Source organism: Opisthocomus hoazin, chromosome 6 (genome assembly GCF_030867145.1).
Source record: "Opisthocomus hoazin isolate bOpiHoa1 chromosome 6, bOpiHoa1.hap1, whole genome shotgun sequence".
Lineage (NCBI taxonomy): Eukaryota > Metazoa > Chordata > Aves > Opisthocomiformes > Opisthocomidae > Opisthocomus > Opisthocomus hoazin.
Genome location: NC_134419.1, coordinates 55,093,097 through 55,106,013, shown reverse-complemented (window position 1 = coordinate 55,106,013; position 12,917 = coordinate 55,093,097). Strand labels below are relative to the sequence as shown.

General features: G+C 43.8%; 1 protein-coding gene across 2 annotated transcripts in view; it reads right to left on the bottom strand.

Annotated features, from left to right (window-relative positions):
• Window positions 1-3,724: 3,724 nt before the first annotated feature.
• The window catches only part of MCU (mitochondrial calcium uniporter), a 110,402-nt gene continuing 101,209 nt past the window's right edge, over window positions 3,725-12,917 (bottom strand). Inside the window, exons 5-8 of one of the 2 annotated variants that reach the window (XM_075423192.1) lie at window positions 11,512-11,672; window positions 9,752-9,955; window positions 6,803-6,919; window positions 3,725-5,650 (exon numbers count right to left, since the gene is read on the bottom strand). In XM_075423192.1, the coding sequence (XP_075279307.1) occupies window positions 5,573-5,650; window positions 6,803-6,919; window positions 9,752-9,955; window positions 11,512-11,672 (560 nt within the window). In that variant the 3' untranslated portion in view covers window positions 3,725-5,572. The remainder of the gene's footprint in view (window positions 5,651-6,802; window positions 6,920-9,751; window positions 9,956-11,511; window positions 11,673-12,917) is intronic. The other variant, XM_075423191.1, reaches the window with a different exon arrangement.

The window sequence follows — 12,917 nt, the reverse complement described above, 5'->3', positions numbered from 1 at the left end:
ACTGACTGACAACTGACAATTAACATAGGGAAATAACTGCATCATAGCAGTCTTGAGCCTCAAAGGTGTCACAATCAGGCTGTATCATGTTCTCCAAAAGGGATTAAAGCAGGAGATGCCCCAGCATTCCCAGAGATGACACCACCCCAAATCACCATAACATTTAGTTCAAGAAAACAGTCTAAAGCTGGACAAGATTCAGTGCGCTGCCTCTAAACTTTTCTGGGATCCACAGGAAAAAGAAAGACTGTCTCAGTCTTCCAGAAGAAGCACCAGCAGAGGCAACTCTTCTATCAGCACTTTCTCTTTGCTTTGCAAGCTATTTCAGGTGACATACATAGCTCCAGTTCCCCCTCAAACAATAGTAGCCTATATTGGAGTAGACCACTGCAAATCTATGCCTCAGGGAGCTGAAGCAATTATTCCTGAGAGGGGAAGATGGGAAAAAACAAACAAATAAAAAAACCTCCTGTAAACAGACCTTCTGGGAAAGAGGATACAGTTCCAATGGAGAACTTTAGATGATGTAGGGCCTACACTCTCTAGGCAGATCAGGTAAAGCTGTTGTTCCTGACCTCCACTTCCCACCCCAAAGACGAATGAACCTGACTTCCCAAGAAGCAAGAAGAATCAGGATCAAGTCAGTATTTCCTCAGAGTAGTTACCAGTATGGGTTAAAATATACAAAGGGGGAAGGCAACATTAGAACAGACGGCTAGTATTTTATTTGGTACTCAAGAGATGGGATCTTCTAAACCTGTAGCTGTCTAACCTGGATATATCTATTCTTAATGCAAGAAAAGATGCTAATTTTGCAGGTGGCAACCACACTTCTTGGGCGTCCCAGAGATTTGGAGGGCTTTACCATCCCTACACAAGAACTTAAATTCTCCAAATTTAAATCCAAAGCATTGGCTAGGTTGGAAAGCCTCATACTGTTTGTAATGGACTAATGAATAAATATGCTTTGGTGTTTGCTGAAGCTGGTCTTGTCTTTGTTAGTGTCACCTCTCAAGACACACCCATGTTTGATGAAAGGGAGGTGTGTGAAGAACAGCTCTTGGTGCAGGAGTAACGCCTGAAGGCTGCCTAGAAGGAGCAGGCGGATGAGCTAATCAGCACTTCCTGATGCTGAGAGAGAGGAGAACCCAACACACACAACAGGATCCCTGCCTGCGACTGATCTGAGGATGTATGCTCACAATAAGCCTTGACAGGCTGCCGAGACAGATTGCACGAATGTCAAGGACTTAGAGATAGGCCTGACTGCTGTAAACAGCTTGTCCCAGGACACTGTAACAATGGGAAGGGATGTTGAGATCAGTGACTGAACACAAGTTTGGTGAAGTATCAGACAACTCAATGCAAGAAAAAGTAAAACACCAAAACGCCATTAATATCGGACAAGTACATAACTCCCAGTGAAACGCAGCAGTTATTTCTTTTCCCTTAGTGGAGCCTGGTGATGCAGAACTCGGCGTTTGGAGAGTGTTTTTCCACAGGTCCAACAGAACCCAGTGTGTTTTCAATTACCCTCAATTTCTAGGTGGAAGAATTAGGGCACAGACACCCACAGTTGCTAAACTACTCAGGGGCAGAAACAGGGGTAGGACACATCTTTTACAAGTTCACAGAGCCACAATGACACAGCATAACACCAGCTTCTCCCATACTTCAGGGCTTAGATACACTGCAAGTTTGATTTGTATTCTGTACTTTACAGCTCTTTAGTGTTAGTACAGAAATAAAACTGATATTTTTTTTAAAGGGAATAATTAGAATCTCTAGAGACAGGTAGAAAAACACTTGATATAAAAATCTCCTTCCTATGTGAAAATAAAGTCATACAATGTGGCACACAGGAAAGCAGTTCACATTTACAACTCCACACAAAAAACACTGAGGACATCAAAGAAATTTTTTCATCGGCTCAGAAAGACAAGGCAACTTGGGGAGCTTCACATGACTAGACATAGCACCAAGGTCTGACAGCCAACCAACAGCAGCTTCAGAGCATCATGCAAACCCTCTTAGAGCCAGCGTGGAAGTGTCAGAACTTGCAGCAAGATGATCATCACCACTGCCTGCCAGGTAGGAAGGGTTACAGGGAAAAGGGTTGTTTCTTTGCTCTTCTGGAAATAGCAGCCATGAACACTCCCATCTGGAGAGGTTTGCAAGGTAGAGCCTTGCACGCATGGCAAAAAGGGAACCTAATGCACTTCTCCAGACAATTTTGAACTTGACATGTTTATTTGAAAGCTCCCTCACAGAAAGAGAGGGAAGAGAGGTTAACCAAATGAATAGCAAAATTGGTAGAAAAAGCATCTGAACACTGCAACGCACACTGCCATTTATCCTTCATAGGGTCTTAAGAATGCAGCGTTACGTGAAGATTCAGGCAGCACTCCCTGCTCTTAAACTGCTCCCAGGGGGACCTGACTCCATTACCTGCCCAGCTCCTAGGCAAGAAATAACTACTGCAAGAAAGTTTGTTGATGTTGATATACAACAGTGTATATCAGGAAAGTAAACAAACATCACACTTCTCTTCAGTGTTAGCATTCAAGCAGAACAAAAGCAGAAGCACCGAGGTTTCAGTTTGAGGCATGTCATCCACCCCTGGCAGAGACCACATGTGCACAAAGGAGCGAGACAGCAATCTTCCAGATGTACAGACTAACAAGACGCACTGGACAGCCCAAATTTCAGGGTACAGTTGTAGACTCTTATTTTACTCCTTTTCCTACATCATCTCTAGAACAACATCAAAGCATGTGCAGGAACAATTTTGTCACAGCATTTTCTTGCTTTCAGAATAGGTATTGTAGTGCTAGATATCAAAGTCTTCTGTTCCTCTGGATGCCAAAATGGATGAGTTCTTATGCAACCGTTCCAAGCAATTTGTCTAGGGAGGGCAGCAGCTCATCTGTACACAGCAGACAACTAAGCGCCGCCTGGAGGAAGAGAGTTTGTCAGCACTGCTGAACTAAATTTCAACAGTGATTAAAGGTAGCTCACAACAGCTAACAGCTTCAGCCCATCCTCTCTGCTTTAAAAAACACAGGAGAGCTGGCTGCTTTAAGAACCCGCCAAGTATGGATTTTTATTCTTTTTTTTTTAAACAGTCAGAGGACATGATAAAAGTCTTCTGGAACCAAACATCTCATGCTAATAACCCATGACGTTCAGACAAAGTACAATCCGCTGATTCCCAAAGTTAATGAACAAACAAAACGCCATCACGACAAATCAAACCATAGCCACTCAAGGGCCCAGAAAGAAAGCAACAGAAGCTTAAAACTTCAGTTTTCCTCTGAAAAAGCACTTGAATGCAATACAGAAATATAGTGACATCACTTGCTACATTTTAGGTTGCTGGGCATTACATGCCCATATATGTTCTTATCCTGCAACCTGCCACGTCTCCAGATTTTTTTAACATCCACTATGCTGGTCAAAGGCAGATCTTTGTTAGACCAAACATCTCTACCTCTACCTCACCACCACAACTGCTCCCGAAATCCCTGTGTTACGCAGCTAGGCATGGCAACAAGATCTCCATCCAAGCTTCTTCAGGAAAGCTATTATCTGCATCACTAGAGCCTCAGTGATGTAAGGTCAAGAAGAAAGAACCTAAACAAAAAGAAATGGAGGAAACTCAGGAGACAGCTCCATATATACAATATTCTCTTCTCAGCTGGGGAAAATAACATTATTCAAGAGCGCTGATTCAAAAATTGAATAGTTATTTATTGTTCCAGAAGTACATTGCTCTTTTATACATATTTCATAAATGATACAGGATTTTACACGTGTTCAGTTTGTTTTTTTAAAGGACTTTTCTCCATGCTCCCTCCCTCATCCCAAACACACACCAAGGATTCAGCTACAAGATCGTGTTCATTGTTTTCCCTTTAAAACTCACCACACAAACAGGATAAAACAGATTAAAAAAATAATCACACAATGTAATTAAATTGAAAGACAGAGGAAAAGGGGAAGGGGGGAAAAAAACCTAGAAACATGCACCCATTCGGTCCAACATGCCATTGAGTGAGAAGAGGCAGCAATCCCAGCTGTGTTTCCACATCTGCAAGGCACCTGGCATCTAGTTAATACTGATTTGTTTTTTCTCTTTCCCTTTTTTTTTAAAACATGGTTCTCCAAAAAAACAGAAGCCTCTTTCCATGACACAGTGAGGAGTAGTAGTGTAACATCAAAAAAGCAGCCATCTTTTCTGTATGTAAAGCTTAGTGCCCTTCTCCCACCTTCATCCTGTCTCTACAGTATTTATCAGCAGGATGCTAAAACAGGCTGACCTGCTTTGAATGAAGAGATGTTTTATCTGTTTAGAAATCAGCCAGCCTTGGGTAGAAAAGAGGGCAATAGGTTGACTTTCCTTCCTCTGTTTCTCTTAGCCAAGAGAGATGTCAATAGCCACTCCTAAGAAATTCTGACCTGTGGGCGCAAAGTTCATTGAAAGCTACTTAAGTGGGAGAAAGTGCTAGAGAACTGAAGTAGTTCTGTCCTGCACTCTAAGAGCCCCAGGCTTTCCAAAAGCCTCTTGGCAAGGAAAATGCTTTGACCATGAGACGTTTTATCCCATTACACAAGCAGTCAGATATCAAGTTTAATTATTCCACGTTCCAAAAGTGTTCATTTAAGCAGGAGTCACGATTTTGTGACAGTTTCATAATCCTTTAAACCTTCATAATTTCATAGTCCAGGTGGCTATCAAATTTGGGGTAGGAAGAGGGGAATCTCCCTCCCTTTAGACTGAATATAAAAAATCTCTCATGCAATGCTGCCACTGATTTCTAGAAGGAGGTCAAGGGCATTGGGACGCAGTTTATATAGTTATTATGGAATAATCCAAAACATCGATTATCAAATGTCCAGAAGAAAACTTGTTCCTTCTCTCACTTGGCTACAACCAATCTGTGCTACAAATAAGCAAAGGAGAAAGTCAGTGGAGCACACGGGGTGGGCTGGGAAGGGGAAGCTCACGGTTTTCCAGTAGAAAGCAGTCTTGTAGTAACTTTATAAAAGAGACCAGGTCTGATCAGAAGTGTGCGTGTTAATGGCGGTGGAGCGCATGTTCTGATCACCAGCCATAGCTCCAGGTGGCTTGGATTCTTTGTTCCTTGGTTGTTTTTTTTTTTTCCTTTTTTATTTGAGAGAGAAAGAGATTTGAATCAGGTAAAGGTAAATTTAAAAAGCTAAGCAGGCTGCTGGTGTCTTATCAAGAGGCAGACCCTGCAAAGCTGGAAGAAGACACCCCTACACCCCAGCATTACATTCTTTTTATGAACCCCCCCAATCCTGTATTGTACACAATAGCAATTCATACAGTTTTTAAATGTGACTATTTTCCAAGCCCTTTTCAGAACTAACATTCCACAATGTCCCATCTTCAATTTAAGAGATTTCCCCCACTATAGTCCTTTGTCTTGATTAAAGGTAAAAACCCTCCACCCGCACACCACCTCCCAGCTTCCACCTGCAATGCTTTAATTAAAAAGGCAAGAGCTATGAACAGGTTTTTTGCCGGGGTTCAGAGCTGCTTTGCTGATCAGTCCTTTTCATCAATTTGCTGGATGGGCAGGTGAACCTGCAGTGGGTCTCGAAGCCTCTTAAGGTCCAATTCTGCCTAAAAGAAATAGAGACATTATAAAAAACAAGCCCCCAATACACCTCCACCAATCCCACCCCCCTTTACAGAATAGAAAGCTTTTCTGTATTTCATTGTTTTTCCTACCCAGAAGTAAACAAAGTCACAGGCTTATATTTGGAAAAAACATTCTTGGCACTTACTGAAAGACATCTGCTTTATACATTTCTGAACCTGTCTACACGCAGCCACTTAAAAAGAATATGGCAGGGAAGAGTTGATCCTCATAAACTCACTGGACTTTTTTTTTAAAAAACCAAACAAACTAGATTAATGGGAATGGTTGATTCTAGGAGAAAAGCTGCATGAAAATACAGTCACCCAATGCTATCTGTATTCAGTACAGCACAAGCAAACCCAGAGGTCTTTCTGGTTCTTCTCACGAAACCACGAGAGCCTAGCCCTGACCTCCCTCTACTGCTTGCACAGCTCCTTCTCCAAGGCAGGGGGAGAACACATCTTGCCCTGGATATCCTACACTGTCATCTCCAGAGCCCAGGAATAAACAAGGCAGTGAACGAGAATGTGGTAGCTCTGCTTTTTCCTGCTTATGCCATCCTTCTGCTGAAAGGCTCTCAGAAACACCAGGACAGATCTCCACCCGACTCCTTTGTCAAACAGATCCCACAATGTGGACAGTGTACCAAAAGGGTCTGTCTCCAGAATGAGAAATCTGCCCCCATTGCTTCTAATAACACAGCTAAATTTTTTGAACATTATTTTCCAGGACTGCAACCCAGTGCACTGAAGTGCTATGTCAGGAAGACATGAACTGAATGGATGCAAGTCTTCATTCCTCACTAAATCCATCTGGTGTGTAGGAGCTGAGAAGAAAGGAAATCTTGAATTAGGCTCCTCTGAGGCATGAAGTGCCTGAAGCAACTCAAGATTTGCCAGCAGTTTCTAAAAGGCCCTTACAGATAGATACAGGCAACCGTTTCATGTTGATTTACGCATCCAGCAGTTCTATTCCTGGTCACGTCAAAGCAAATTCAGTGATCATACTGGGGCTGTGACAAGAAAATGAGCTAAAAACTTAAGACACATCCATTCTTATTTGAGGTGCATCTATTAATAGCAGCTAAGAACTAGCAAGCAGTAATTTCTTTGTCTTGTTTCTGGAAAAATTACCTGAGCAATTGCATCCTTGAGTTGATTGTATTTCTCTAGATCAAATCGTGTCTTTTTGGCGCCTTTATGGAAAAATAATAAGTACTGTCTGTCTCTGGCATCTGGATAAACATATTCCTAAAAAGATAAAAGGAGGGACTATAGGAACAACAAATCAACAGGATGCAACACAGGATACCACTAGCATAGTATTTATCAGGTGTGTTTTGGGAGGATGACTAGTTCCTGTCAGTGAAGGCACAAGACCAGACCGCATTGTCTAAGGTCACCCAGTGAGGTGGGGTGACCCCAGCCAGCAGCTAAGCCCCCACTCCGTCACTACCTCTCTCCCACAGCTGGATGGGGGAAGAGAATCAAAAGGGCAAAAAACAAGAAAAACTTTTAAGTCAAAATAGAGACAGTTTAATAAGGAGGAAAAAAACCCAAATGTAAGTGATGCAAAAGCAATCACTCACCACCTCCCACCAGCAGACCAATGGCCAGCCAGTCTCCGAGCTCATCCTGGTGTTTGTCAAAACAGAACCGATTCTCATTTAGTCAATCTTCCTTACACCTAAGTTCTTCTAAGTAGCTGCATCCTTCTGAATTTGGCTGCGTATTTTACAGACAGCATCCACTCCAAAGCTGGTAACACCTAATCTTTGTAGTGACACTGAGCTAACGGTAGGAATGGAATGCAGAAAAAGGCCCCTGTTTATAATGATTACTACAGCAGCCAAGGTCACCAACAGACCTTTTAGGTTCCGCAAAAGAGGAGCTGTAAAGGGTCGAACTTGCAGGGAGGGGCGGACACAACAGGTGACCCGATATTGACCAACAGGGTATTCCATGTCATACACGCCATATTCAGCTTAAAGGTGGGGGATCACGAGGTCTCGCTCTCTTTGTCCATGGCCGGCTCTTTGACCTGCCTGCGATCCTGATCCAGATCCCAATCCGTGCATTCCTGAGTCTAGTTCCTGCCTACGGCAGAGGCCAGTCCGGGACTGCCTGGTGCTGCCCAGTGGCTGCTGGCGGGACGCCAGCGCCCAGCACCCAACTGCAGGAAACTCAGTGTCGGTTTTGTACATGGTTTTATTTCTCTTATCTTACTAATATTATTAGTATTATTAGCATAGCTGTTTTTACATTCAATTTGTAAGTCTCTCTCCCTTTTCCTCCTTTTCCCATTCCTCTGGTGGGAGGACATGGGTTAATAGAGAGCATCTGCCACTGTTTATTGCCGCCCTGCTCTAAACGGTGACAGAGCAACAGCTACTTTGGAGCACCTGCCCCCCATTTTATTGCTGAACATAACATTATACGGTATGGAATATCTCTTTAGTCAGTTCAGGTCAGTTGTCCCGGCTGTGTCCCCTTGCAACACCTCGTCAACCCACAGCATATTCCTGGGGGCAGGGGGAAAAAGCAACGAGAAACAGGTGAGGCCTTGATGCTGTGCAAGCACCGTTCAGCAGAAACATAGGCACGTTATCAAGACTCTTTTGGTCACAAATTCAAACACACCATACCAGCTGCTATGAAGAACATTAACTCCATCCCAGCCAGACCCTGTACAACCAGGCATTTGCTTCTCCACTAGCACACTCCAGCAGAGTTACCATCACCTCTCTCCTGTCCCAAATGTGTGAATCCTTCTGTGCAGAGACACCAAAAACTAACACATTCCAGGGTTCCAATACGGACAAGTTTGTGGGGAGAAAGGGAGAAAAAAATAAATACCAGAAGAAAGCCTTTGTGAGATGGCCCTTACTCTCTTTTTCTTAAGATCATAAACACGCAATGGTTAACTAAAGCAACAATAGTTGCTCGTAAGTTCATCTCTCAACCAAGCCATGCAAGCGAGAACAGGAACCCACTACCACAGCTTGTGCCTAGGATACTCTACTGCAAAAAGTCACACCTCTTTAGAGCATGCAGAAAACTTGGAGCAGCAGAGCTGTTCACACCAAATCCCACATAGCCTCCACAAAGCACAGGTCTGCCTGCTGAAGTTAACTCTCCCTTGCACTGGAACATCATACAGCCTCTGTGTCTGGTATACATCCAATGATCAGGGCTGTCAGGTGGAGAAAAAGCTGCATTCAGAGTCAAGCCATCCCTGAAACAGTGAGAATTTAAGGTCTGGCAGAAGAGGTACTAATTGATACAGATAATGATTAAAACATCAAATCTGAGTTCAAACATGGCAGAAGTTCCAACCGCACTGGGCAGAAACTATTGCAGCACATGAGTCCTCAACCACTGAAATGATGCAGCTGACAGACCCCTGGGACACCATGCTGGAACACCTGCAGCATCTGCGCTGATGGTTCTGTGACAGTAGAGACTCTTCGAGTCCTACCCCATTATCTAGGTGGGATAACAAAGCTTAAATGGGAGTGACGAGACAAACCATGTACTGGAAATCCATACAGAATCCGTCACAACTACAAGGATCCAGAGGAGGATCTTTCATCTGGATGGGAGGCCAGATCCATGAAATACCTAAACAGAAGCATTTCCAACATGATTCCTGAACCTTTGTCTCTTCAAGAGGTCCAGCATCTCATGTCAGAGCTGTGTTCTTTGCAACTCAGAAGGTACCTCACGCATCCACAGTTTTTTGGGCTAATAAATCACAGCACTTAGAGGCCACCAGTGCAAGTCAGTGTGTCCGATGGTGCGTGTGTGCAGAAACCATTACCTGCCAGCAGATGAACCTGTATAGCTAAAGCAGTCAATCACACAACATACTTAAGCATTTATGGTAAGACAATCAGGAAATCAGCAGCGATGACCACCAGAAGACCCCACAACCATACACCACCCATCCTGGCCAGCACAAATTAAATCAAGTGGCATCTAGGTTCCAACAGGATAAGGAAGGGGCAAAGCAACTTCTAATTGGCACAATTTTCCTGTTTTTCTAGGGAGTAGAGCTCAGAGCTTCAGCACAACAAGTCCTACCTGGCGAGTCATTACGAAATAAGCATACATTGCCATGGCACTACCATAGGTGATGAAATAAGTGACTGGTTCCATAATGTCCCAAGAATACTCCCACCAGGTAAGGCGGGCCAGAATCCCAAACTGAGTGGCCATATAGGCCAAGCCTCCCCACAGCACCAAGGTTGTCCTCTTCTCTGCTTTCCTGCTGAGCTCCATCCTTACCTGCAGGAGATAGAAGTATACACCTTATATTATCCAAAATACCTCTGTTAATATAACTAAGAGCTAATGTAAAAATAATACGTTGTATTTATATTAAATCCTAAATGGTTTGAGATGTAAGATTTGAGTCTAGGTTATGCAGACAAATCCAGACTTCTTTTCTATCAGTATCTTGCAATCATCCACAGAATCACAGAATGGTACGGGTTGGAAGGGACCTCTGTGGGTCATCTAGTCCAACCCCCCTGCCGAAGCAGGGTCACCTACAGTAGGCTGTAGAGGAACTTGTCCAGGCGGGTCTTGAATATCTCCAGAGAAGGAGACTCCACAACCTCCCTGGGCAGCCTCTTCCAGTGCTCCGTCACCCTCAGAGGGAAGAAGTTCTTCCTCATGTTCAGACGGAACTTCCTGTGCTTTAGTTTGTGCCCGTTGCCCCTTGTCCTGTCACTGGGCACCACTGAAAAGAGCTTGGCCCCATCCTCCTGACACCCACCCTTCAGATATTTATAAGCATATATTAGGTCTCCTCGCAGCCTTCTCTTCTTCATGCTGAACAAGCCCAGCTCCCTCAGCCTCTCCTCGTAGCAGAGATGCTCCAATCCCCTCATCATCCTTGTAGCCCTCTGCTGGACTGTCTCCAGTAGCTCCTCATCTTTCTTGAACTGGGGAGCCCAGAACTGGACACAGTACTCCAGATGAGGCCTCACTAGGGCAGTGTAGAGGGGAAGGAGAACCTCCCTCAACCTGCTGGCCACACTCCTCCTAATGCACCCCAGGATGCCATTGGCCTTCTTGGCAGCCAGGGCACACTGCTGGCTCATGGTTAACCTCTCGTCCACCAGGACACCCAGGTCCCTCTCCGCAGAGCTGCTCTCCAGCAGGTCCACCCCAAGCCTGTACTGGTGCATGAGGTTGTTCCTCACCAGGTGCAGGACCCTGCATTTGCCTTTGTTAAACCTCATCAGGTTCCTCTCTGCCCAGCTTTCCAGCCTATCCAGGTCACGCTGAATGGCAGCACAGCCTTCTGGTGTATCTACCACACCTCCCAGTTTGGTGTCGTCAGCAAACTTGCTGAGGGTACATTCTAACTCTTCATCCAGGTCGTTGATGAAGAAGTTAAACAAGGCTGGGCCCAGTACTGACCCCTGAGGGACACCACTAGTTACCAGCCTCCAACTAGACTCAGCGCTGCTGACGACAACCCTCTGAGTTCTGCCATTCAGCCAGTTCTCAATCCACCTCACCAACCACTCATCCAGCCCACACTTCCTGAGCTTCCCTAGGAGGATGCTCTGGATACCTTGCAAAGCTGCTTATTTCTCTATGTTCAGAGATGTTCTGTTGCATTAGCCTCAGTTTTTATTTACTACTAAGCTCATTTCCAATTACATAAAGGAAACAAAAATACTTCCACAGAAAGCAGAAACAGACATTAGTGCATCTTAGACTTCAGTGAATTTAAACTATTTGAAGCATGCCAGGGACCTAATTAAAACCTTGAAATAAATTAAGGCTGCATTTGGAGGATAAGTAAAATACAATAAGAAACTTCTCACTTTTTCTAGTGGTGCTAGTTGCTCCTTCAATTCCTCTAGTCTCCCTATCAGCTCCTTCTCTTTGTTCAGCTGGTGCTCCTCAATGCACAAGGCGGTATACAACTGCTGAACCAGTGTCTTGACATCATTCAGCGTCGTTGCGTTTTCATGGCTTAAGAGCTCTAGGGAAAAAAGAGACTGCTTTATATGCATTTATCCACAGAACTTCTTACATACTCTTCAGAAACCACTATTAGCCTGCACAGGAAACACACAAAACTATCTTCTAAACCAAGAAGCCTTTGGAAGAGCTCCATCACTCCAAGACAATGCAATTTCTTCAAAAGAAAACCCGTCTTTATTATTGGATATTCCTAAAGTTTGATAAGAACAAGGAAAAGAGATACATGCTATTACCTTGCAAGATATCAACAGCTGCTTCTGATCCATACTTATATACAAGACTTAATGAAGACAAAAGAACAACTAAAGTAGTACGATCCATCACACCAGATGTCAAGAAACAGCCAGAATTCAGATAACAGACCATCAGCAACAACAGTTATCGACGACGGCAACTGAAGATATTGGGTTAGTTACCCCAGAACATGCAGTCTTATGATAATTATTCTGAGTACCAAAGTCAGGAATTGTTTCCCAACACTCTGTAGGCAACCTCCTGCTGTGCTGCCTACAGGGCTATGAAATTCTCCCTCACAGTATTTAAATACAGACAGTAACAGGGCCACTAACTGAAACTGCCTTTATCCCTGCATTTTAACACAAAAAGGATTCCTAGATGAAATAAAAGAGCTGTGACTAGTGGTACTGTATTCCACACTCCATATGGGAAAAAAAATCCACCACAAGTTTCAAACTAAAGCAACAGAACTTGACATTAACCAAATAAAGAAATAAATTTTTAAGACTTAATTTTTGTAGCATCCTTGGGCTTGTACCTTAGGTTATCTTCTCAAAATACAATTTTACCAGCACAACAAGCTCTGGACAACTTAAGTTTTAACAGTAGCAGCTCAAGGGAAAGAAGTGACTCGGCTGTCTGTGCCAAGGCACACAGAAAGCACACTGCATGCCCCTCCCAGCTAAAGGGGCTCCTGTTCCCCTGTGAAGAAAAAAAAGTATTCCAACTAAAGTGACCATCAAAAAGTATTTAGTATTTAATATTACAGGGTTATGGCACTTCCATTTCAAAATACACACAGTGATTTTGTAAAACTGGAAAAGCAATAGCTGAAAAGTTTAACAGAACTAATCTCACTGCCTATTTTACAGGCACATTCCTTTTAATACAAGCTAACTATAGAGATCTTTTTGGCAAATCAATCAGAGGTGGCAACTGCATGTAACCTAGGTGATCCCAGAGCTCACCTACCAGTGCACAACGGGTATATCATCCAAGCAAGCTA